The sequence below is a fragment of the Melospiza georgiana genome, chromosome 23, assembly GCF_028018845.1.
Source record: "Melospiza georgiana isolate bMelGeo1 chromosome 23, bMelGeo1.pri, whole genome shotgun sequence".
Taxonomy (NCBI): domain Eukaryota; kingdom Metazoa; phylum Chordata; class Aves; order Passeriformes; family Passerellidae; genus Melospiza; species Melospiza georgiana.
In genome coordinates this window covers 6,986,480-7,010,464 of record NC_080452.1, presented here as the reverse complement: position 1 = coordinate 7,010,464, position 23,985 = coordinate 6,986,480, and the positions used below count along the sequence as shown (strand labels likewise).

At 47.4% G+C, this 23,985-nt stretch overlaps 1 protein-coding gene across 1 annotated transcript; it reads right to left on the bottom strand.

The window, feature by feature from the left end:
- Positions 1-2,526: 2,526 nt before the first annotated feature.
- On the bottom strand, positions 2,527-16,297 carry PIGR (polymeric immunoglobulin receptor). The gene is made up of 11 exons (XM_058039789.1): positions 16,218-16,297; positions 12,488-12,583; positions 10,905-11,234; positions 10,161-10,484; positions 9,244-9,570; positions 7,810-8,127; positions 5,455-5,575; positions 4,847-4,965; positions 4,102-4,221; positions 3,915-3,976; positions 2,527-3,117 (listed from the first exon to the last, which is right to left on the bottom strand). Exons 2-11 carry the CDS (start codon positions 12,567-12,569, stop codon positions 2,992-2,994), a joined length of 1,929 nt encoding a protein of 642 aa, XP_057895772.1. The 5' UTR covers positions 12,570-12,583; positions 16,218-16,297; the 3' UTR covers positions 2,527-2,991.
- Positions 16,298-23,985: the final 7,688 nt, after the last annotated feature.

Sequence of the window (23,985 nt, the reverse complement as noted above, 5' to 3'; positions counted from 1 at the left end):
TTTACAGCTCTGGTCTGTTCTCTCCCATTTTGGGTGTTGCTGGTCCCCAGTGTGTGCCCTAAATCCCAGATGGGGGACAGCACCAGCATTTCCCTGTGAGTGTCAGGCTGGTGACATTTGGTTATTCCCTTTCAAAGGAAAGATCTCTGAGTGCTCACTGTCCTCCCTCAGATATTTGCCGATGCCAAAGGAAAGCTTCTCAGGGCTTTGATTTTGTTAATTCATGTTCCCATGGGTTTCATTAGTCCAGGTGTCAGGGCATGAACGGTGAACACATCTTGCTCTGCCCTGGCAGTGCTCAGGAGAGCTGATTGTTCAGCTCCATCACTCTTTTAGGAGTCTGGGACATTCCATGGCTCTCTGTTGAAGAACATCCCTGGGAATGATGCTGGGATGCAGCTGGGATGCTGGGATGAGGTGCCACAGCTCGTCCCTGACCCCAGGAAATCAGCTGGCACCTGCCAAAGGAGCAGGGGCTGCTTGGTGAGTTCCTCAGGGATTCTTGTGGGGTCTGGGTCACAGCTTGAGGGTTTTACTCCACACCTTCTGCTTCACAATCATTACAGATCATCCACCAATCTCACCCTGTGTGCTGAACCCCTCAGCCCATGCCTGCCTCAGTGCTTTCACCTAAACCAGGGATTTTACGTTTCTGTCCCCATTGTAGGGCACGGCAGCAGCCCAGGGCCATCACCCACTTGAGATGGGTAAATATCAGATACCCAGGGCTCTATTCTTTGCTTCCAACAATATCCTTCCCCTCAAAGCCACTTCAATTCCAAAATACTCCTCCAAAGCTGAGACTAAGCCCCTTGCTGTTGGTGTCAGCCTCTCCTGCTCCTTCCTGGGTTCATGTTTATTCAGATAAGTTTATGAAGATATGAAGTATGGAGCAAGATCTCTGAACTTGATCAGTTCTTCACCTCAAAGGTGCCAGATGTTGCCTAAACTAAATGATGCCACACATTGTAATAAGAACAATTAATTGAGTGCCAGCAGTGGGAAGGGGCAGGGGGCACAGCAGGCAGCTGAGGGCTGCAGGATGCTCAGCCCAGCCCTGCTCCTCTGCCAGAGCTCAGCTCATCCCAGCTGCTCCCAGGGCAGCGAGGGAGGAGCGGAGCTGGCCAAAGATGCCATGGGGCAGGCTGAGGAGGAAGAGCATTTACAAAGGGAGAGCAAAAGGGGTTTTCTGCTCTCAGAAATTTCCAAACCCGAGCGTTCTCCTGCCCTGCTGCCCGCCGGGGATGCTTTCCAGGCTCACGCCTTTCCTGCTGCACCTGAGTCAGGCATTCCCTCCTTCCCGGCTCCGGGCGGGCGCGGGCCTGTCCCGGTCAGACATGTCCCGACCCCTTTCAGGAACCTGTCCCAGTCCCAGCATGGACCTGTCCCAGTTCCATTTCATGAATCTTTCCCGGGCCCTTTCATAGATGTGTCCCGGTCCTTCATGGACCATTCCTGGTCCCAGCACAGACCTGTCCTGGCCCCTTTCATTGATCTTTCCCAGCCCCTTAGAGACATGTCCTGGTCCCTCACAGACCTGTCCCGGTTCCTTTCACAGACCTGTCCCAGTCCCTCATGGACCTGTCCTGGTCCCAGCATGGACCTATCCTGGCCCCTTTCATGGACCTGTCACGGCCCTTTCACGGACTTATCCCGGTCCCAGCACGGACCTGTGCAAGTCCCTTTCTCAGACCTGTCCCAGTCCCTCACAGACCTGTCCCGACCCCTTTCACGGACCTGTCCCAGTCCCCCTCACGGACCTGTCCTGGTCCCCCTCACAGACCTGTCCCAGTTCCCTTTCTCAGGCCTATCCCAGCCTTTTCACGGACCTGTCCTGGTTCCCTTTTTCAGGCCTATCCTGGCCCTTGCACGGACCTGTCCCGGTCCCCCTCACGGACCTGTCCCGGTTCCCTTTTTCAGGCCTATCCTGGCCCTTTCACGGACCTGTCCTGGCCCCCTCTTGGACTTGTCCCAGTTCCCTCACAGACCTGTCCCCGTTCCCTCACGGACCTGTCCTGGTCCCTTCATAGACCTGTCCCGGCCCCCTCACGGACTTGTCTCTGTCCCTTTCAGGACCTGTCCTGGTTCCTTCATGGACCTGTCCCGGTCCCTCACAAACCCGTCCCAACCCCTCCACGCCCTTCCCGAGACCCAAAACCCTTCCCATGGCACTGCTGAGGGGATGCAGCCCTGGGGGTGTGGCAGGTGAGGCCTGACCTCCCTTTGAGGGCAGGCAGGAAGGTGCAATGTGGATGGAGGGAGATGCTGCCCTGCTCATCCCAGCACTGAAAATCCATGTTTCAGGAATCATATGTTTCATCCTCAGTGAAATTCTGGAATCAACAATTCAGGAGTAATTTGTGTTTATCCTCAGTGAAGTTCCGTGTGGGCCAGATAACCCAGCCTGCCATTGTCACCTCTTCCTGCACTGCTTTATCTGTGGAATATTCAGCCTTTTCCCACCCTTTCTGTGCCTCTCTGGGTGGGCTCCCCTGTGATAACCCACAGACGCTGAGTTCCCCATTCTGCTGAAAGCCACTGGATTCTTTATTGCTCACACACAAACACTCCAGGCGTGTCTGCCCTGCAGGTGTTGCTCTCAGGTCGGGAAAGCTCAGAGGAATCAAAAGCATCAGATGTTGTTCTAAAAGGTTTCAGATGCTGTTCTAAAAGGTTTCCCAGCTGCCTTTAAAAGAAAATGTTTTTTTTTTTTTTTTTTCACAATGCTCCTTCTGGCCTCTGAGAGCCCAGTGTAGGAACTGGGGCTGCTGGTGGGATGAGTTCCTGCTATTTCCCAGCCCAACCTCCTCACTCAGACCTGCACTTCCAGCCCCCCTTGCCATCAAACCACTCCTCCTAAATCACCACTCAAAGCTGAATTGAAGCAAAAAACAAGTCAAGCTATAGCAAATTGTGGGAGAAATGAACAGTGTTGTTTGCTGATGTTGTGATCCTCAAGGCAGAGCCAGTCCCAGGCGTTGCCACCTCCCCTCAGGCCTGGTCCTGGGGTGGGGACACGTCCAGGACAGCGCTGTCACCCCCAGAGCTGGCCTGGGCGATGTTGCTGGAGGTGACCAGGAAGGAGGAGTAGGCGAGGTCAGCTTCCTCCTTGGAGCTCTGGGAAGGACAGGAGGAACACAGTCAGGGCATGGGGATGGGCAGCACTTTGTGGATATCTCAGGATAACACGGGGACACTGCAGGAGTGGGACAATCCAGCAGCTCACACTGGTGCTGATGTGAGCATCAACCCCAAAAGCTTTTAGGTTTGGGATTCCTTGGCAAGCCTGTCCTTGGCTGTTGGCATCCAGCTCCCTTGTCCCAAAGCTCCTGGGCTTTGGTGTCCTGACAGTTCCCTTGATTGCTCCAGTTCAGCTCCTGGCACTTACACCACCCACACCTGGGTGTTGATAGAGACTTTGAAAAGCACAGGCTTGAATGTGGCACCTGCAGCCACTGCCAAATGGGGCCACTGCACCATGATCTTGCCCAAGGGAAGACACAGAAAATTGGGGAAAGGCAGAGATCACAGCTAATCTCAGCCCTTGCAATGGCAGAGCCCTCCCTGCTCCCTGTGCCACTGAGAAGTGGGATGTGATGGTTTCCAGCCATCTGCTCATCCCAGTGATTCATATTTCTGGTAACAAACCCAACCTTCCTGATGCTGCCTGGGGCTGCCTTGGTTTATTTCTTGAAGCAAAGTGGCTGCTGTTAATGTCTCTGCTAAAACAGGGAGTGAGGACAGGGGTGAGACCCCCCCCCCCACCCTGGTCTGCAGTGGGGGCTGGATCTGGGTAAAATGGAGAGCACCTGGGTATAAATAAAGCCCCTGGGAGGTGACAGTCCCCCTGGGACAGACTGCAGGGCTGTGGCTACATCTCCCAGCTCAGTGGCCTCTCTCCTGCCTCCCCTTACCCTTTTTGCCTTCGTTGTGTTGGCAGCACTGTCCGGAGTGTCCGTGGTAGTGGTGATGAATTCTGCAGGCAGAGAAAGGAAGGTGTTGGGGAGGGGGAGTGGCTGGCAGGTGTTTCTGTGGCTTTTGTGGGGTGTTTCAGCAAGGAAGGGCTGCCCCTGACCCCGGGGCTGGGCTGGGGTCACTCACCATCCCCTCCCATGGAGGTCTCGTGGGTCTCCTTCGCGCTGTTGCTGGCACTGAAGTCCCTCACGCTCTCAAAGTCTGACATGCTGATGTTGGTCCTGTAGCTCCCCACAGACACCAGATCTGGTGGGAGAGAAGAGGAAAATCCCTCAGGTCTCGCTCAGAGTGGGAGGGAGCACGTTAAGAGCCAAACCCTCTGTGCCAGGTGATGCTGTGGCACAATGGGCAAAGCACAGGGAGGGCTGGGCTCTGTCTCAGCCTGGACACTGAGAGCTGGAGCTCTCTGGATGGGTCACAGGAGGAGCAGGGGCTTGGAGCTCTCTGGATGGGTCAGAGCAGGGAGTTGGAGCTCTCTGGATGGGTCACAGAAGGAGCAGGAGGTTGGAGTTCTCTGGATGGGGTCAGTTGGAGCTCTCTGGATGGGTTAATGTGAGGAGCAGGGGCTTGGAGCTCTGTGGATGGGCCAGTTGAGGAGCAGGGGTTTGGAGCTCTCTGGATGGGGTCAGTTTGAGTTCTCTGGATAGGTCAGTGTGAGGAGCAGGGGGTTGGAGCTCTCTGGATGGGTCAGTTGGAGCTCTCTGGATAGGTCAGGGTGAGGAGCAGGGGATTGGAGCTCTCTGGATGGGTCACAGGAGGAGCAGAGACCTCCCTGCCCATCCTGGTGTGGTACCAGGAGAGCAGAAAAGCCCAGCACCTTTAACTCAATGCTGCTGCTGTTTCTTGAGAGCCCAGAGAGGCAGGGACTCACCAGATCTCTTCAGCTGCCGGTACTTGACAATGGCAAAAGCTGTCACAGCAATCAGGATCAGGCCAGCAAGAGGGCCCAGCACCAAGGCCAGAGTGCTGGAGCCTTGACTTTCATCAGAGCTGGAACAGAGAGAGAGAGAGAGAGAAATCTCACTGAGAATGATGCATGTGAAAATACAGCAGGCTAAATTTGGGTGGGATGGTAATTCTGAGTGAGCATGGTGCAATTCAATCAATGAACTGGATTCTAGCACACAGAATAAAACAAAACCCAAATAAAAATATAGGCTTGAGGTCAGGCTGAAACAACTCATCAGCAGCTGGGTTATAAATACGTGAAGGAAAATTCTCTAATATTAACACAAGTACTTTGTACCTGGAATATCTAATAATTTCCTTCTGACACTATTTTCTTGAACTGGAGATTAATTGTGAGTCATCTTGCCCTTTGCTGTCACTTTTAATCTTCTCTGACATTTAGAGCAAAGTTCTTTGGGGACAAGATTTTTTGTGTGTGTTGCTAAACAACACACACAGGGTGTACAAACACAAGGGGTTTTATTTAAACTCCACAAAAATGATAAATGGCAGGGGATGGAGAGAACCAACCTTTCTGGGGCAGCTCCTTTCCGCACCTCAGCGTCACTGTGGGCTCCTCCTGGGGGAAGAGCTGCAGAATCATGGCTGGAATCAACATCCAGGAACTCTGGGCTGAGCTTGGCATCTTCCCCTGTGTGTGCCAGGGATGAGAGGGGTTAGAGAGCAGCAGCAGGAGAGCTGGACACAAAAACTGCTGGGATGTGTTTGGTGGACTGGGAGTTGCTGTTGGGGGTTTTGGCTTTCCATGAGACGCTCTTCAAAATGGGGGTTTGAAGCCTGAAATGCCCTCACTCACCACCAAAAAATTTACTGTGAAAATCTCAAGTAGGATCTCCCTGTTTATGAACTTTTGAAAAAGTCTTGTGTTTATAAATTCTGCATCTAATATGTCCAGGTCAAATTTTACCTCCTTGCTTTGCTTTTTAGTCCTGGCTCTTTGCCCACCAAAAGCAATGAAATGGGGCTGTTTCACCCTGTTTTCACTTTGGCCATCACCCACTCAGGATGGGTAAATATCGGATACGCAGGGCTCTATTCTTTCTCTGCTTTTAACAATATTCCTCCTCCCAAAACCATTTCAATTCCAAAATACTCCTCCAAAGCTGAGACTAAGCCCCTTGCTCTTGGTGTCAGCCTCTCCTGCTCCTTCCTGGTTTCCTGATTATTAAGATAAGAAGTTCCCTGGAGCAAGAGCTCTGAACTTAATCAGTTCTTCACCTCAAAGGTGCTAGATGTTGCCTAAACTAAATTAATATGCTATAAAATAAATAAAATATTATTACAAATTATTATAATATTATATATTACATTGTTATGAAATAATAATAACAATAATAATTATTAAATAATAACATAATAATACTTGCATAGAATTAAATATAAAACTAAATAAATATATTCTAAAGTAAATAAAATGTTGTAAAATATTGATATTATATTATTATAAAATAATAATTATATTATTATAAAAGAATAATAGCAATAATTATTGAATAATACATAATACTTACATATATTTAAATATAAAACTAAATAAAAATATTCTGAAATAAATATTACATTATATTATATTATATTATATTATATTATATTATATTATATTATATTATATTATATTATATTATATTATATTATATTATATTATATTATATTATATTATATGTTATTACATAATAATAATTATTAAATAATAACATAATACATTTATAATTATGAAAATATTATTATAGATTATTTATTGTAATTAATTCCATATTACTATAACTGTAATTAATATAACGATATAATAAATAATTTTATATCTAATAATATTACTATATTATATCGAAACAATATTAATACATTATTGTATATTATAATATAGTTATTATAATATTATTATATAGAATATTATAATAACTATATAGTTATTATAATATTATTATATATAATACGATATTATTATATATAATAATATAGTAATATTATTTATTAAAAATTTAAAATATTATAAAATAAAATATTGCTTTGTAGTAAGAACGATTAATCAGCACTAGGTTAAAAGTAAAATTGATATAGAAATAGGTGAGTTTTGGACTGAAAGAGGTTTTTTACGATTGGGAAGTCAAAACTGAGAGACAAGAGCCCTGAAGGCAAACTGTGTAAAGCCGGGAGGCTGCGGGGTGCCAGCGCTTGTGCTTTGAGCTGCTGCAGCCTAGCGGTGATGGAGAGCACAGGGACCAGCAGGGACAGCCACCTGAGAGCCTTCCTGGGCACAGGGACCAGCAGGGACAGCCACCTGAGAGCCCTCCTCGGCACAGGGACCAACAGGGACAGCCACCTGAGAGCCCTCCTCGGCACGGGGACCAGCAGGGACAGCCACCTGAGAGCCTTCCTGGGCACAGGGATCAACAGGGACAGCCACCTGAGAGCCCTCCTCGGCACAGGGACAGCCAGCTGAGAGCCCTCCTCGGCACAGGGACCAGCAGGGACAGCCAGCTGAGAGCCCTCCTGGGCACAGGGACCAGCAGGGACAGCCAGCTGAGAGCCCTCCTCGGCACAGGGACAGCCAGCTGAGAGCCCTCCTGGGCACAGGGACCAGCAGGGACAGCCAGCCGAGAGCCCTCCTCGGCACAGGGACAGCCAGCTGAGAGCCCTCCTCGGCACAGGGACAGCCAGCCGAGAGCCCTCCGGGGCACAGGGACGAGCAGGGCCAGCCACCTGAGAGCCCTCCTCGGCACAGGGACAAGCAGGGACAGCCGCCTGAGAGCCCTCCTCGGCACAGGGACAGCCAGCCGAGAGCCCTCCTCGGTACAGGGACCCGCAGGGACAGCCGGCCGAGAGCCCTCCTCGGCACAGGGACAGCCAGCCCTGCCCGGAGCTCACCTGTGCTCACTTGCAGCTCCACGGCCATGGTTTCCCCGAAGACCCCGTTGTGCTTCACCCCGCACCAGTACCAGCCTTCATCTTCCTTGGCCACCGGGTCCAGGCTCAGCACCACTGTCCTGGCGTTTGGTTTACAGGCATCCCCTGGCTGTGGCAGCCCCTGCTGCTGCTGCACGGGCAGCATGGCACAGCTCGTGTTGCTCCACCTGCACCAGTATTTCTCGAAGGAGTAATACTTGCAGGGGTAGCAGCAGGTTAAATTCACCCGCGAGCCCGCCTGGGCCTTCACCACCTTCTTTCCCGTCAGTGAAGGTTCTCCTGTGAAGGCAAACAGGACATCAGGGCTGGGGGAGAGGTTTCAGGGGTGGGAGAGGCTCTCAGCTGGTGGTGGTGCTGCTGGGGATAAATAAAACCCCTGGGAGGAGACAGCCTTGGGACCCTTGCTCCTTGAGACAGCCTTGGGACAGAGTGCAGGGCTGTGGTCACATCTCCCAGGTCAGTGGCCTCTCTCCTGCCTCCTCTGACCCTTCTTGCCTTCATTGTGTTGGCAGCACTTTCCTGCTTGGAAAGAAAGCGCTCCTTGTGTTGCTAAATTAACATTAAAGGTGCTGTTTATGGTTCTCTTTGTAATAGATGGTGTGTATAAATTCATGCTCAGGCTACAGTAATCTCACCTGATGAAAATCCTGATTACCTACAGTAATCTCACCTGATGAAATTACCAAAGGAGGGTTCTGGGAAATTTCCTCTCATGAGATTACAGTGATATGCACCAAGATCCTAGCCTGAATATTCATCTCCAGAAATGTTGATTCCAGAGGATTATTTGTCTGACCAAACCCCAGCAATATGCATTCAATATTGATAAGATAAATATGTGTCTCCTAGAATGTATATTGCAGGAGATTTTCCTCTAACAGTTTGGGAAACTCTCAGCAAGAGCAACAGCAAAAAAGGAAAAACTACATTAATATGCTAAAAGGATAAAATCAACAATAAGAAAGCAAGAAACCCTTCCCAGCAACCCTTGAAGCTTAGAAATGTATAAAAAGACTTTGTGAGAGTTGTGTCTTTGTGATGTACAGAGGACAGGAGACAGAATGCCCTCCCTGTCTCACCCAACCTGGTTCAGCACCAATCTGATCTTTGCTTGTGGCCTTTTTACAATTGTATTTTAATTATGGAATAAATTCTCCTTATTAATCAAATTGGCGAATTAATTTATAATGTCTTCTTGTAAGGCTTAGAAAATATTTCCTGAGACTTTTCTGTGAATGCCTTCGTATAAAACTGAACATTTCTGTCTCAGTTTTAAAGCTGCTGGGGTGAGTTCAGGCTTGGAGCTCACATCCCTTCCCAAAAAGCCAGATTGCTCACGTGGGGTGGTTCTGTAGCTCCTGAGCAGGCAGAGAACTGCCAGTGCACAGCCCTTACCTGGTATTACTGTCAGTTCTGTTGATGATTGCTGCTCCCTCAGTTGATTTGACATGCACCAGTAAGTGCCTTTGTCCTTCTCCTGCAGCTGGTTCAGGATGATGGTGAGAGTTTTGTTTTCGGGGTTCTGGAACACGGTCACTCTTCCCTCATAGGAGTCCTCCACACGGCCAGTGTTGTCTATGATTGTGGTACCACATTGCCTGCCTCTCTGCTTGCACCAGAACCTCGAGGAGGCATTTAGCAGAGGGTCATAGAGGCACTCGAAGCTTGCTGAACCTCCAACTTTTCCAGTTATGTTGGTCTTGAAGTGAGGGAAATTTTTGTCTGTTGGTAAGAATGAAATGAGCAGTTATAAGAATCTCACTTGTGTCCATGGGGCACCCTCCCAAGGAAATCAACATTATCAGATCAAACAAAGCTGCTATGGGAAAGACCAGGGGTGCAAACATCAGGAGATTGCCCTGGCACTGGTGGGAATTCATCCTAAAAGGTCAGTCAGGCCTTGCTTTTTCCCAAATTCACGGAGCGTTGTTGGCTTTGTGGACAGATATTCCAAAGCTTTGTTCCCTTTGCTAGAGGGACTATCTACATCTGTCAGTTTGAGATTTCAGGAGCTGGGGGCTTGAAGAGACAGCTTGCTTGCCTCAGACTGGGAGGGTGGAATTTGTTTCCTGCCGTTTTGGGTTGGGGAACAGAGCTACCCATGTCTGGGAAGGTGAAGTCTGGCTACAAGCTTCATTTAGTGATGGTTTAGTACATCATAGGTGGTTAAATGAATAGAAATAAGTATATGGATGAGAGAATAGGGTAATAGCAAAGAGAAATTCAAGTTCCTGCTAAATCAAGTGACACTGCTGCTGATGCTTCTGAAAAGCAGAAGAGAGGAAGGGGAAAACACTCTGGGAACAGCTCACCCTCGTAGATAAACACATCCAGCTCCTTCTTTGGGTCATCCTTCTCATAGTCACCGGCCCCACAGTAGTACACCCCTGCATCTTCCCAGTCCATCTGAGTCATGGTGACACGGAACGAGCCTGGAGGGTCCTCAAAAACCAGCTGAAGTCCCCCTGGGACATCTTTGTCCTGATAGCTGTTGATGATGTTCCTGCAGCCATCCTTCTCCTTCTTGCACAGGTATTTCTTCATCTCGGCCGTCTCCTTCCCAAAGCCGCAGGTCACAGTCCAGGTGCTGCGCAGCTTCACGTAGAAGAGCTCAGCATCCTCAGGAACAGGTGGGGCTGTGCACAGAGACACTCAGAGGATGAAATGAACCCTCCCTGAAAGCTCCTGCAGCCCTCTCACACCAGGCAGGCCAGAGGTGGAGCCTTCGTTAAGAGGGAGAGGGGGAAAACTCAAAGAAAATGGTGTTTTAGGGAGTAAAATATTGGTAAAATACCAAGAAAATAGTATTTGAGGGAGTCCCAAGGGTGTAATTACTTAAGAGGGAGAGGGGGAAAACTCAAAGAAAATGGTGTTTTAGGGAGTCCTAATATTGGTAAAATACCAATTGGTAAATTACCAATGAAAATGGTGTTTTAGGGAGTCCTAATATTGGTAAAAATTACCAATATTACCAAGAAAATTGTATTTGAGAGAGTCCTAGTATTGGTAAAATCCCAAGAAAATGGTATTTGAGGGAGCCCCAAGGTTGTAATTACCTTCAGCAACGCTGAGGGTGACTCTGAAGGAGAGGCCCCTGCCATTGATGCCCACGCCACACTGGAAGGTGCCGGCATCGCTCATCTCCAGCGCTGAGATGTTGACCAGGAAATGGTTCTCCTGGGGGTGGTCAGTGAGGGTCACCCTGCCCTGGTAGGCAGCAGCCACGAAGTTGGAGGACACCAAGGTGAGGCAGCTGGAGCCCTTCTGCCTGCACCAGTATTTCCTGTCGTGCTTGTTCGTCGGTGTCGGGGGGTAGAAGCATTTCACGGTGACCGAGCCACCCTTCACGCCGTGCACCTCCCTGGGGCCGAACACGGGGCTGGAGACTGCAGGAGAACAGGCTGGGGTCAGTGTCCTGTGTGCCCTGGGGCTGTGTGTGCCACCTTGTGTGCCCCCAGGGCTGTGCGTGCCACCCTGCGTGCCCTGTGTGCCACCAGGTCCATGTCCTGTGTGCCACCAGGGTTGTGTGTGCCACCTTGTCACTGCCCTGTGTGTCCCAGGGCTGTGTGCGCCCCCAGGGCTGTGTGTGCCACCACATCAGTGCCCTGTGTCCCCCCAGGCTGTGTGTGCCACCCTCTGAGCCCCCAGGGCCCTGTCTGCCACCAGGGCTGTGTGTGCCACCAAGGCCCATGAGGTCCTGTGGCAGTGAGGGACACCTGTGAGGTAAAGGTGCTCCCCATGATGCCTTCAGATTTTAGGTTTTGTATTTTTCAGGTCCGTCACTGCACTGGTGTAGAACTCTGAGCTGCATTGAGAGTGTCAGAAGCTCTCTTCACATTTTGATCAGATTAAACAATCCTTCCAGGCCTACAACTCAAGGACACCTTCTGCCTCAGGCCTCAAATATAAACAAAACTGAATTTTGGGGAGCCATCTGGGGGTATCTGCCTTCATTACCTGAAATTGGAATTGGAGAATTAACCCCTGATGTGCAAACAAACCAAACTTATTTCAATCTGAGAAACTCATTACCATTGCCCATTTTGGGTGTAGCCTCATAGGAGGCTTTGCCTGCCCTCAATGTACCTGAAGACCCTTCATGAAATACATCCACTTTTATCCTTTTTATCTGGCCTCTGTTTTGAGAAGGTCTAAAAACTGTTTTTGAGAAACATTGTCCATTTTGGGTGTAGCCTTGTGGGAGGCTTCGTGTGCCCTCAACGCACCTGAAGGCCCTTAATGAAATACATCCACTTTTATAGTTTTTACTTTTTTTTTGGCCTCTGTTTCAAGAAACTTGTGACCATCATCCATTTTGGGTGTAGCCTCATAGGAGGCTTCATCTGCCCTCAAAGTACCTGAAGGCCCTTCATGAAATATATCCACTTTTATCTTAATTTTTTGTCTGGCCTGTCTTTTGACAAACTCATGACCATCATCCATTTTGGGTGTAGCTTCATAGGAGGCTTCATCTGCCCTCAAAGTACCTGAAGGCCCTTCATGAAATAGATCCACTTTTATCTTTTTAACGTTATATTTTTCTCTTTTTAAGCACCATCCAGACCCTCGTCCTCCCTTCCCAGTGCCACCCCTGGTCCTTGGCCACCCCAAACCTGTTCCCCATGCAGGTGACACTCACTGGCTGCCTTGGGGGGGTGTCTGCTCCTTAGACACCCAGCTGGGACCAAGGTGAGCAGGAAGAGGAACGCCAGTAAAGTCATTTTTCTTGCATTCCCTGGAAAAAAAAAAGTGGAAGATATTGAATAATCATATTTGCAAAATGTTAATCATCTAATAATCTTCGTGCTTGGAGGATCTGAGGGTTGTGGCTATGTGAAGTAGAGAGAAATTTGGTTTTTAATTGCTCCTTTTGAGGAATTGGATGGGAAAAAGGGAGTTAATAATAATTCTGTTCTTGCCTGGGCTGCTGCCTGTGGATCTCATCCCAGCACCCCAATATTCCCTCTGTCACAGAATTCCTGACTGGAGCCTCTATTTAGTGACTCTTTGTTTCCCTGGTCTCTCCAAGGACTCACAAAAGAGAATAAGTATGATATTTTCACCTCTACTTTTCAATTCTTTCCTCATCTGCTGAGGAATTGAGTGAGCTGTAGAGATTTACCTCCAAAAATCAGATTTTATATGGATTTCCTGAGCACACCTCTTGATCCACCTGCCTGTTCCAACTTCATAGAAGGCACCCACAGGAGCTGATGAGAGGTGCCAAGGAAAACCCTTGTAAACAACCAGAGCAATTTGATTTCAGGGCATCAAGTGACACAATTTTATTGAGGGTAATTCCCAGCAGAAGAAAAAAAAAATATTTCCCTGTTAAGATGAAAGGTGTTCTGTTGTGCCTCTTCCTTGTATTGTGATTTCTCCTTGCTCAATGGCCACTTGTCCATGGCTAATAATTAACTCACTGAGCATGAAAAATTCTCTTTCAAACACATCCCAGAAGTGGCCAGCAAGGCAAACATAACAAATTCTGCACAAAGCAAACAGGGTGGCACAAAGAGAACCTTGATGTTTGCCCCTGGCTGACAGCAGCTCCTCTGCCTGATGGTCACCTCTCCAGCCTGTGGTGCAAGCAGGACCCAGCTCAGCCTTGCCCAGCTGGGCAAAGTTGAAATAATGTCTTTTTCTGATTTCTTCTAAAAGTTCAGCTGGTTTTGGGGGTACAGCCCACGTTGTTCTGTCAGGTCTGGAAGGGTTACCAAGATCTGTGCCCACCCAAACCAGAGGTTCCTGTGCTCTTGCACCACCAACACTGACAGCTCTGAGCTGTCCCCAGCCCTGTTTTCTCTGATGCTGTTAAAATGTAAATGGAAAATTACAACATAATGGCCTTTCCTCTTGCTTTCCAATTCAGGACAGTTGTTGTTGTTGACTTCATGTAGTCCTGAGAAGGAATAACACTGTTATTTATCTGTTTGGATTTACTGCTGGGCTGTAAACCTCGCTGCAGCTGCACTGGGTGACAAGGACATTTTACACATTTTGTGTGTAAAGCCCTGGGGAGGGCAGACCCCCCCTCATTTCTAGAGATGCGTTTTTAGTGTCTTTACCCTTAAAACTGGCTGATGGTCATTTCCAGGACACTTCTCTGGATGTGGGTTGGGACCATCATCTTCCTCTCCAGTGCTGTTTTATGCCTAAATTTTGGTATTTTCCAGGTTTCCAGCAGCAGTGTTCTCTGGCCAGGCTGGCTCTTCCAAATCTCCTCCATAACAAGATTTCCCCCATATTTCTGTTGTGCTTTTGGGATTCTGTCAGTTCTGGAGAGAACTATCTTCAGATTTATGGCGATTTGGGAGAGACCAGGACCTGGCCCCCAAGTTGTGCAAACCTGAGCCTGCAGCTGCTCTGTCTGGGTATGGAATATCAGAGTCCAACTCCCAAATTCTGCTGAATTCCTGCTGCAGGGATTGCCCAGTCCAGCCCATTACATATTAACTATTGCCCCTGACAATGACCAGTGTCAAGGCCATGCCATGGCATTGACAAAACACGAAGGTTTAATTGTGACATTTGTCACTCCAGCCTGGGATCCCTTCTGGCTTTTTGTGGAATATTTGCTGCTATTCCAATAGTTGAGAAATAATAACATAGATGTTATATATTGAATATATTCTATATATTTTATATATAGGTAACATTTTGCCCCTCAAATCCTTTTGACCCATGGGGATACTGTGCAGATACAAGTTGTTGTGGAGAGAGTTGTGCTGTTAGGAGGTGCTGGAAGCTTTTGTGCCCAGAAAAAGTGCACAGCAACAAATTTCATCCTGGATTATTCACATCTTCAACTGCCCATCAAGGCCACTCCTGATCTTGCCTTACCTTGGGTTTTATTCACTGCAGTGGAATGGGGAAAAGCCACCAATCCACCCCATTTCCACAGGGTTAAGAATGAGAATGAGCTTCCAGATAAAAGATCAAGCTGACCTAACATGTGCAGATATAATAAATAAACTTTTCCAGTTCCAAGCAGATACCTCCTTTACAATATTGAGAGACTAAATAAAGAGGGGTTCGTTTGGTAATGCACTGAGCAGAAACAGTTGGGTAGAACTTGCTGAAGATTATCAGGGTTTACCAAGAAATCAGCAGTTTTTAGGAATGCTTGGGACCCTCTGAACTAAGATTTTTTGTGTCAGTTAAACATATGAGCAACTTATTTCAGAAAAGAAATAGAATAGAATAGAATAGAATAGAATAGAATAGAATAGAATAGAATAGAATAGAATAGAATAGAATAGAATAGAATAGAATAAGCAGGCAGCTCTTGTGGCAGTGGAATGGGGAAAAGCCACCAATCCATCCCATTTCCATGGGGTTAAGAATGAGCAATCAACTTCCAGATAAAAGATCAAGCTGAGGTTGTGCTGCTGGCTCAATTTTATGTTCCTTTCAGCTGTTGGATCCACTCTACACTAACCTGAGACCTGATTTTATGTCCCTTTCAGATCCTCCATGCACCCACTTGTTGCTTTTCAAATCAGACCTTCATGGTTCATTTGTGTCTTGGGCCGGAAAGTGAAACCAACTTCAGCACTATTAAATTATTTTAGTTTAATTCTCCTCTGCCTGTGAGGAGCAGCAACAACCCATGGCCCAAGAGCACAGGTTCACCTCAGTCTGGAGGAATGGATGATGCTACTGTGGATTCATTAACAATTGCAATTAGGTGATGTTTATTTGTAATTCAGAAATGTATTCCCTCTATAGGAATGTTCCCTTTGCAGAGTGGGGATTCAGGTGTGTAGGACCCACACCTTCACGGGTCTGAGTGGGACAGGGCTCTGCCAGGCTCCTCTGATTTCACTTTTAGGACACCCCATCCAGTCCATTCATTTAAGCTTCAGGTTCTACTTATCCTCCTGTAACCGTACAAACTTCTCAGGGAGCTTCCAAAGCAGCTCCTTCAGGACACAGCTGCACCAATTATCTTCTAAAATCTCAAAATGTGTCTATTGGGGTCCAAAAGCCAGTAATGACCTCAGGCTGAGTCGCAAAATTTAGATTCCTACAGTAATAATTACTGACTTTTCTTTCCTATGTTAAAACTTAATGCAAATATTGTAATGATAATTTATGTTGGGTTTTTTTTTTCCCCAGAAATTAAATATTAAAAATCTGCTGCAGAGAAGAAACCATAACTGCCACAAGCCTGTTCCTATGGTTCTTTCAGAAGAAATCAGCCTCCCACCAGGGAGCTCTGAACATGAAATGGCTCCAAATCGCTGCTTCCCTCCTGTGTGAGGAAGGTTCCTCAAAAACGGCTCAAGACTCATGTTCTTCTCCTTCCCCATCCCAGCACAGCCCTACAAATTGGCATTCCCAGATGCCAAAGCAGCATTACTTACACTCCAGGCTCCTCCTGGCACTTCTGTCTTCCCCTCTCAGGCTGACCCTGGGAGCTCTGTGAATGTCCAGTGTCCTGTGTCCCCGTGGGGCTGTGGCAGTGCCAGCCTGCTTTAAATACTCCCTGCACCTTCAGCCCTGCCTTTCCACCTGTTGGGCCTTAAAGGAACAACATCCAGCAGCGCTGCCAGGTGAGCTCTGCCCACGTGGGGCTGGGAGCCAGAGCCCAGCCAGAGCCCAGACTGCCCAGACACTGCCCAGCCATTGTCCAGCCAATGCCCAGCCAGAGCCCAGACACTGCCCAGCCCATGCCCAGACACTGCCCAGACGCTGCCCAGCCAGAGCCCAGACACTGCCCAGATACTGCCCAGACACTGCCCAACCCATGCCCAGACACTGCCCAGACAGTGCCCAGCCCATGCCCAAACACTGCCCAGACACTGCCCAACCCATGCCCAGACACTGCCCAGACACTGCCCAGCCCATGCCCAAACACTGCCCAGACACGGCCCAGATACTGTCCAGACACTGCCCAGACACTGCCCAGATACTGTCCAGACACTGCCCAGCCATTGTCCAGCCAATGCCCAGCCAGAGCCCAGACACTGCCCAGACACTGCCCAGACACTGCCCAGCCAGAGCCCAGACACTGTCCAGCCCATGCCCAGACACTGCCCAGCCAATGCCCAGACACTGTCCAGACACTGCCCAGATAGTGCCCAGACACTGTCCAGACACTGTCCAGCCCATGCCCAGACACTGCCCAGCCAATGCCCAGACACTGCCCAGACACTGCCCAGATACTGCCCAGCCAATGCCCAGACACTGCCCAGCCAATGCCCAGACACTGCCCAGCCAGAGCCCAGACACTGCCCAGCCAATGCCCAGACACTGCCCAGCCAAAACCCAGCCAAAGTCCAGCCAATGCCCAGATGCTGCCCAGACAATGCCCAGACACTGCCCAGCCAATGCCCAGCCAATGCCCAGATACTGTCCAGACAATGCCCAGCCAAAGCCTGGCCAATGCCCAGCCAATGCCTGGTCAAAACCCAGCCACTGCCCAGCCAAAGCCCGGCCAATGCCCAGCCCATGCCCAGCTCATGCCCAGGTCATGCCCAGTCAATGTCCAGACCATGCCCAGTCACTGTCCAGCCCATGCCCAATCCATGCCCAACCAATGCCCAGCCATTGTCCAGCCAAAGCCTGGCCCATGCCCAGAACTGGGATCTTCAACAGATTTATCAGATCCTAAAGCCAGCCTTGGAAGAACCTTTCATTTAGCTGAGGGTGTTGAGCTCCGTTTTTTCTATGAATGTGTAGCTCTTGGGGTGAGAAATGATCTTTTGGGGTGAGGAAGGCGCTCTTGGGGCAAGGAGGGATCTTTTGAGGTGAGAAAGGAGCTCTCGGAGCAAGGAAGGATCTTTTGGAGTGAGGAAGGAGCTCTTGGGGTGAGAAAGGAGCTCCTGGGGTAAGGAAGGAGCTCTTGGGGCGAGGAAGGAGATCTTGGGGTGAAAAAGGATCTTTTGGGGTAAGGAAGGAGATCTTGGGGTGAGAAAGGAGATCTTGGGGCAAGAAAAGAGCTCTTGGGGTCAGGAATGATCTTTTGGGGTGAGGAAGGATCTCTTGGGATGAGGAAGGAGCTTTTTGGGTGAGGAAGGATCTCCTGGCTGTGTCTGTGCTTGGTGGGGATCTTGGACTGAGGGACCAGCCTCCACCACCTCTCCTGGAAGGGAACAAATCCTGGTCCCCTCCAAGCCTCCCACCAGAGCTGCTTCCCTGGGCATTCCAAACATTCCCCAGGTCATGCTGGCAGGACTTTTTTGGTCTCGTGGCCACCACTTGTGCTGGCTGGGCCATGGTGGCCACAGCTGTGTTTGCTCTCCTGGAGCTCCCACTCTGCCAGGCACGGATCCCAAGGGATCAGCTTCCCTGCTGGACCCTGCAGAGGGATGGAAATGTGCTTTTAACACCTTGCAGAGGAAGGCAGCATGGCCTTGAGCAGAACTAAACCTACAGAAATATTGGAACTTCTACCTGCTGGTGAATCTCAGGGAGTAAAATTAATCCAAGGTGAATGAAGAGTTTTTTTAAAACCAAACCCCCCTTTTCACCCTCAAGGTTTCCAGTAAAACCAACCCCTTGCCTCATGCAAATATATTTGAAATGTATTTCCTTGCTTTAGCACACGAGGAAGCGTTTCCCTGCCAAGTCCCAGGTTCCAAAGCATTTTGGCATCTCCAGAAAACAAACAACCTTCGGATTGCTTTTATTTGGGGAGTGCAGATTGCAGCACGAGCCCTGGTCTGAGCGTGGAACCAACGCTGCTGCTCAGGGCTGGGCTGAATTTCAGCTGCTTCTGAGGCTGTGGAGGTCCCTGCAGCAGAGGGGAAGGAAAATCAGCACTTTGGGAACGAGGGTGTCTGAGAAACTGAAATGAGACGTGGTTTATGTGCTGGAAAATGACTCCATGGATCAGGATTTTTTAAAAAACCCAGAAAATTCTTATTTTTTGAGCAGCCTGATCCTTTCAATTCTGTGATTCTCTGATATAAGCAACCCTGAAGCCAGGAGAGGTGAAGGAAAAATATCATTTTGGGAATATGGGTGTCTGAGCAACTGAAATGAGACGTGGTTTATGTGACTCCATGGATCAGGATTTTTAAACAAACACAAAAATCCTCATTTTTTGAGCAGCCTGATCCTTTTCAACTCTGTGATTCTCTGATATGAGCAACCCTGAAGCCAGGAGAAATGAAGGAAAAATATCACTTTGGGAATGTGGGTGTCTGAGAAACTGAAATGAGATGTGGTTTATGTGCTGGAAAATTACTCCAATGGATCAGGATTGAAAAAAAAATGCAGAAAATCCTTATTTTTTGATCAACCTGATCCTTTCCAATTCTATAATTCTCTGATATGAGCAACCCTGAAGCCAGGAGAGGTGAAGGAAAAATATCACTTTGGGAACTTGGGTGTCTGAGCAACTGAAATGAGACGTGGTTTATGTGACTCCATGGATCAGGATTTTTAAACAAACACAAAAATCCTCATTTTTTGAGCAGCCTAGTCCTTTTCAACTCTGTGATTCTCTGATATGAGCAACCCTGAAGCCAGGAGAGGTAAAGGAAAAATATCACTTTGGGGACATGGGTATCTGAGAAACTGAAATGAGACGTGGTTTATGTGTTGGAAAATGACTCCATGGATCAGGATTTTAAAAAATCTGCAGAAAATCCTTATTTTTTGATCAGGATTTAAAAACCCCACAGAAAATCCTTATTTTTTGATCCTTTCCAATTCTGTGATTCTCTGATATGAGCAACCCTGAAGCCACAAAACTCCTTCCTTCCCCACCCTTCCCCAGTTTTACCTTTCCCTCAGAGAAACAACCCACAGATAGTTGGTTTCAGGGCATTATTTTATTCTCTCTTCTGCAAAACAGGGAGCAATTTGGGCAGAGTGGGGGTCCAGCTCTCAGCAAAGGGGATTTGGGTTCTGAGGAGTGCAGGGGCAGGTGTTGGGAGCTTGGCTTCCCACAGAGAAAATTCCCAGCTCAGGTGCCCAGGGGCTTTCACAGAAGGTTCTGGCTCAAGTCTTCATCAGGCACCTTGAAAAGTAATTTTTCCCCATAAGGTAACTGTAAAGTAATGAAACAGAAGAGAAGCTGTGATCTGGCATTGGTATTTCTGGGTTTATGCCAAACTTGGTATTTAAAATGATATTTTAAGGAGTTTTGAGAACAGAAAGGTGGAAAAACCCCAGGTCAGAGGGGACTTCTGGAGTCACGCTCCTGCTGGGTTTGGAGAATTACCCCAGGTTTTACCCCAACACAGACATCTGGGAAGAAATGGTACAAATAATTTCTGGGTTCCATTCCCCCTTTTAGGAGTTCTTAATTGAATGCTGATTTAGTTGATGCTCAAGGGGAAATGTAATTTTTCCTTTTGTTATTTATATTTAGGAGCCCTGAGTGCATTGGAGTGAGAACATGAAATAATCAAATTTCTGAGCCATTATGCCACTAATTTTTTTCAGTGGAGTCCTTCTCACTGGTACAAATTCCTCCAGATTAGAAACATTTAAATTCTAATATTTGATATTTAAAGTATTTTCTGAGATGATTTTTACAGGGGCTTTTCTCTAAAAAGCATCAACAATCTGAGACTCTTACATAGAAGCTGGTCATCCTGATATTTCCAAGGACAGCAGAGATTGTCCTGCACAACAGAACAAAAGAGAATGACATGGTTGCAACACTGTGAACAATAATTACTTTTGTGTAATGCTGAGAAAGGAGATAAGAAATAAGAATTTACTGAAAGAGGCAGGAAGTCAGATAACAGCTTTACTGCTTGCAAACAAAAATTATAATCAACCCTACAATAAATATATAAACTTGATGTAGGATTGAATCCAAGTCTTGTGAAATCCACACCTTAAGGATTCTTGGGAAGTAGTAAAGGCAGGAGTTTGGCAGCAGAATGTGATTCTTGGGCCGTGGCTTGTGATTCCTGGACTGCAAACCTGATTTTCCTCTCTAAGCCACAAATCCCCTGCTGGGATTTAAAAATGTCACTTTATTCTCTTTTATCAGGGGAGATGACACCTGCAGTGCCAGTTTCAGCAAGCACCCACCTACATTTGCCAGAGCCCATCCTGAATTCCTGCTCCTCCCCTGGGCTTGGGCTCTCCTCCATCCTTTCCTCCTTTCCAGCACAGGCCAAAGCTGGTTCCAGGCTCCCTGTGCTGCTTCTTCCTCCTCCTGTAAAACAAAAAACACGGATGCACTGCAGGGAAAACCCCCACTAGCACCTCTTGAAGTGTTCCAGCATATCAGACACCAAATTAGGCCATTATTGGGCCATTATTTCACAGTTTCCTTCTTGTGTTTCCCGTCACTGCTGTCATCTCCTAAGTTTCTCTGTCCCTAAATTTATTTCTATGGATATAACACGGTCTGGATTGAGGTAGATGCACTTATCTTTGCAAATCAGTTCTTAGAAGGGTTTTTTTTTGGGCCTGTCTTTGTCAGCTTTGCACAGAATGAGTTGGATTTATTTCTATGGATAAAACAAAGTCTGGATTGAGATAGATGCACCTAACTTTGCAAATCATTTCTTCGAAGGGATTTTTTTGGCCTGTCTTTGTCAGCTTTGCACAGAATGAGTTGGATTTATTTTTCTGGATATCACACAGTCTGGATTGAGATAGATGCACCTAACTTTGCAAATCAGTTCTTAGAAGGGATTTTTTTGGCCTGTCTTTGTCAGCTTTGCACAGAATGAGCTGGATTTGGCCCAGAAGCTGCCCAGGGCGAAGCCACACAGGTCCCTCCCTCCAGGGTTTTCCATCACCCACGGAGCCACAAATCCTCCACGCACAAACCCCCAGATTTCCATTTCCTTCATTTGCTTTGCTTTCCAACACGTTTCCAACAAAACCAAACAACTTCTCAAGGACTTTGCTTGCAGGTCCAGTCACGTTCTGTGGCTCCAGGACAGACACGTGTCTGGGAGATGGAAATATTCCATGGGTCAGATTCCAGCCCTTGGAAATCACAAGCAAAATCCTTGCAAAACAACCACTGCAGCCCCAAAAATTAGTTGCCTGGCCAATTTACCTGTCTGCTTTTGAAGCTTGATTTTGGCCAGGCTGAGGATGACGATGGTGATGCAAATTAGCAAAAGCAGAGCTGATAACACGACTGGGAGCAGCTGTGGTTCACCTGAGGAGCTGGGAAGATGAAAAACCAGGATTAAATGAGGTTTGGAGTCACCTTTGTGGTTCATACAGGTAGTTGTTTTCACACTAAAGAGTACCAAGGAACTATAAACTCTGAATCAAAGCAAAGTCAACAGAGTGAAGGAGAGTTGCAATCATTTGATCTGGAGTTTGGCTTATGAGGAAGTGATTTCTACAGCTGCTCTGTGGGGTTTGTGCTGCCAGCTGAATTGGCCCCTCCAAAGGGAGAACGAGCTGTTTACGCAACACAAATTCACAAGCACAATGGGAATTCACAAGAAATCCATCCTTGTGGTAGGTTGTTACAACCCTCACACTTCTGGAAGCCGTTTTCCCTCTTTCTGCCAGGATGTTGTGGCTCGGGGGAAGCTGGGGATGGGGAGGACGGGGTGGAAGAGGATCCCAGGTGCCCACCTTGGTACTTGGATCAGGATCCCAGGCGCCCACCTTGGTACTTGGACGAGGATCCCAGGTGCCCATCTCGGTACTGAAGGGGATTGGGGACTTTGCCCGGCTGGGTTCTGGCTGTCCCTGCAATTCCTGGAGCAGCTGCAGGATCCCTCCAGCAGGGCTGGCTGGTGGCCACAGCTGGGGGAGAAGTTGGAGCTGCTCACAGGAGGGAAATCCACTGGGAACAGCTTGCACTGGGGTGAGACACAGGAACTGGTGTGGAGAATGACCAGGGAATAATTCCTGCCCAAAACCTGCCAGCCTTTGGATGAACCTTAAAGCCCAAAGCTCAGTCCTGGTTCAACAGTGAGCTCCCAGCACTGCCCATGGGCTCCTGCTGTGGTATTCACATTCTCTGAACGGAAAGAGAATCATTCTCTCTCCCAGGATTTTCCCAGGAAGCTGTGAAAGTCTGTGAGAAAGCTCAGAGAAAGAAGAAAATAATTCTTACCTCTATTTGCTACTCCTGTTGTTTAGCACACGTGGAATGTGTTACAGAAATAGTTTACCAAAGAGTGATTTCTTAATTGGCCACTAGCGGTAGTTGTTTTAGATTGATTGACTAATTAAGTCAAAGCTGTGTTGTGACTGTCTAAAAGGAGGGTTTTTAATATATAGTTTTAGTATAGCGTAATATAATATAATGATTTATTAAGCACTTTGTATAGCTTAATAAAGCATTCATATATATTATAATATTATGAATATAATATAGTATAATATAGTATAATATAGTATAATATAGTATAATATAATATAATAAAATATAATATAATATAATATAATATAATATAATATAATATAATATAATATAATATACTTAGGACTTTGTTAAGCCCTAAGTATAGCTTAATAAAGCATTGATATATAATATAATATAATATAATATAGCATAATAAAATATAATATAAGCCTATTATAATATAATATTTAATATTAATATAATATTATTTATAATATAATATATGTGTATTAAGCTCTTCGTATAGCTTAATTAAGCATTTCTTCAACCTTCTGAAATCATAGAGTCATTACACATCATTCCCTAAGAGTCCCCCTGCTGCTCCAACACTCCTGGCTCCTGCAGGGCTCAGAGGGCTGCCCTGGGCTGTGCTGCAGCCCCACATTCACCAGGGCTATTGCTCAAACCCCAGCAACATCCCCAAGGTCCTGGCAGTGCCCTGGGCACAGGGAAACAGGCAGGGACACAGCTGTTGACTCTGGCATCTGCTCCAAGGCAGCAGCCAGCACCAGCAGGGTCACAGACAACCTCAAAGCATGCACGGACATGAGTTGGCCTCGTGTGGCATTCACATTCCCTGGAAAAATCCCTGTGCTCAGGATTTTACTCCTGGGAAGCTGAGAAGCTTCAGAGAAAAGGGAAACAATTTTTATCTCATTTGCTTCTCCTGTGTTTTGCTCCTTTGGAATGTGTTTGGAGATTGTTTACCCACAGGTGATTGTTTCATTGGTTTCTGTGGTAAATTGTTTTGATTTCTTGGCCAATCAGAGCCAAGCTGTGTCAAGATTCTGGAGAGAGTCATGAGTTTTCTTTATTATCTTTTTAACCTTCTGTCT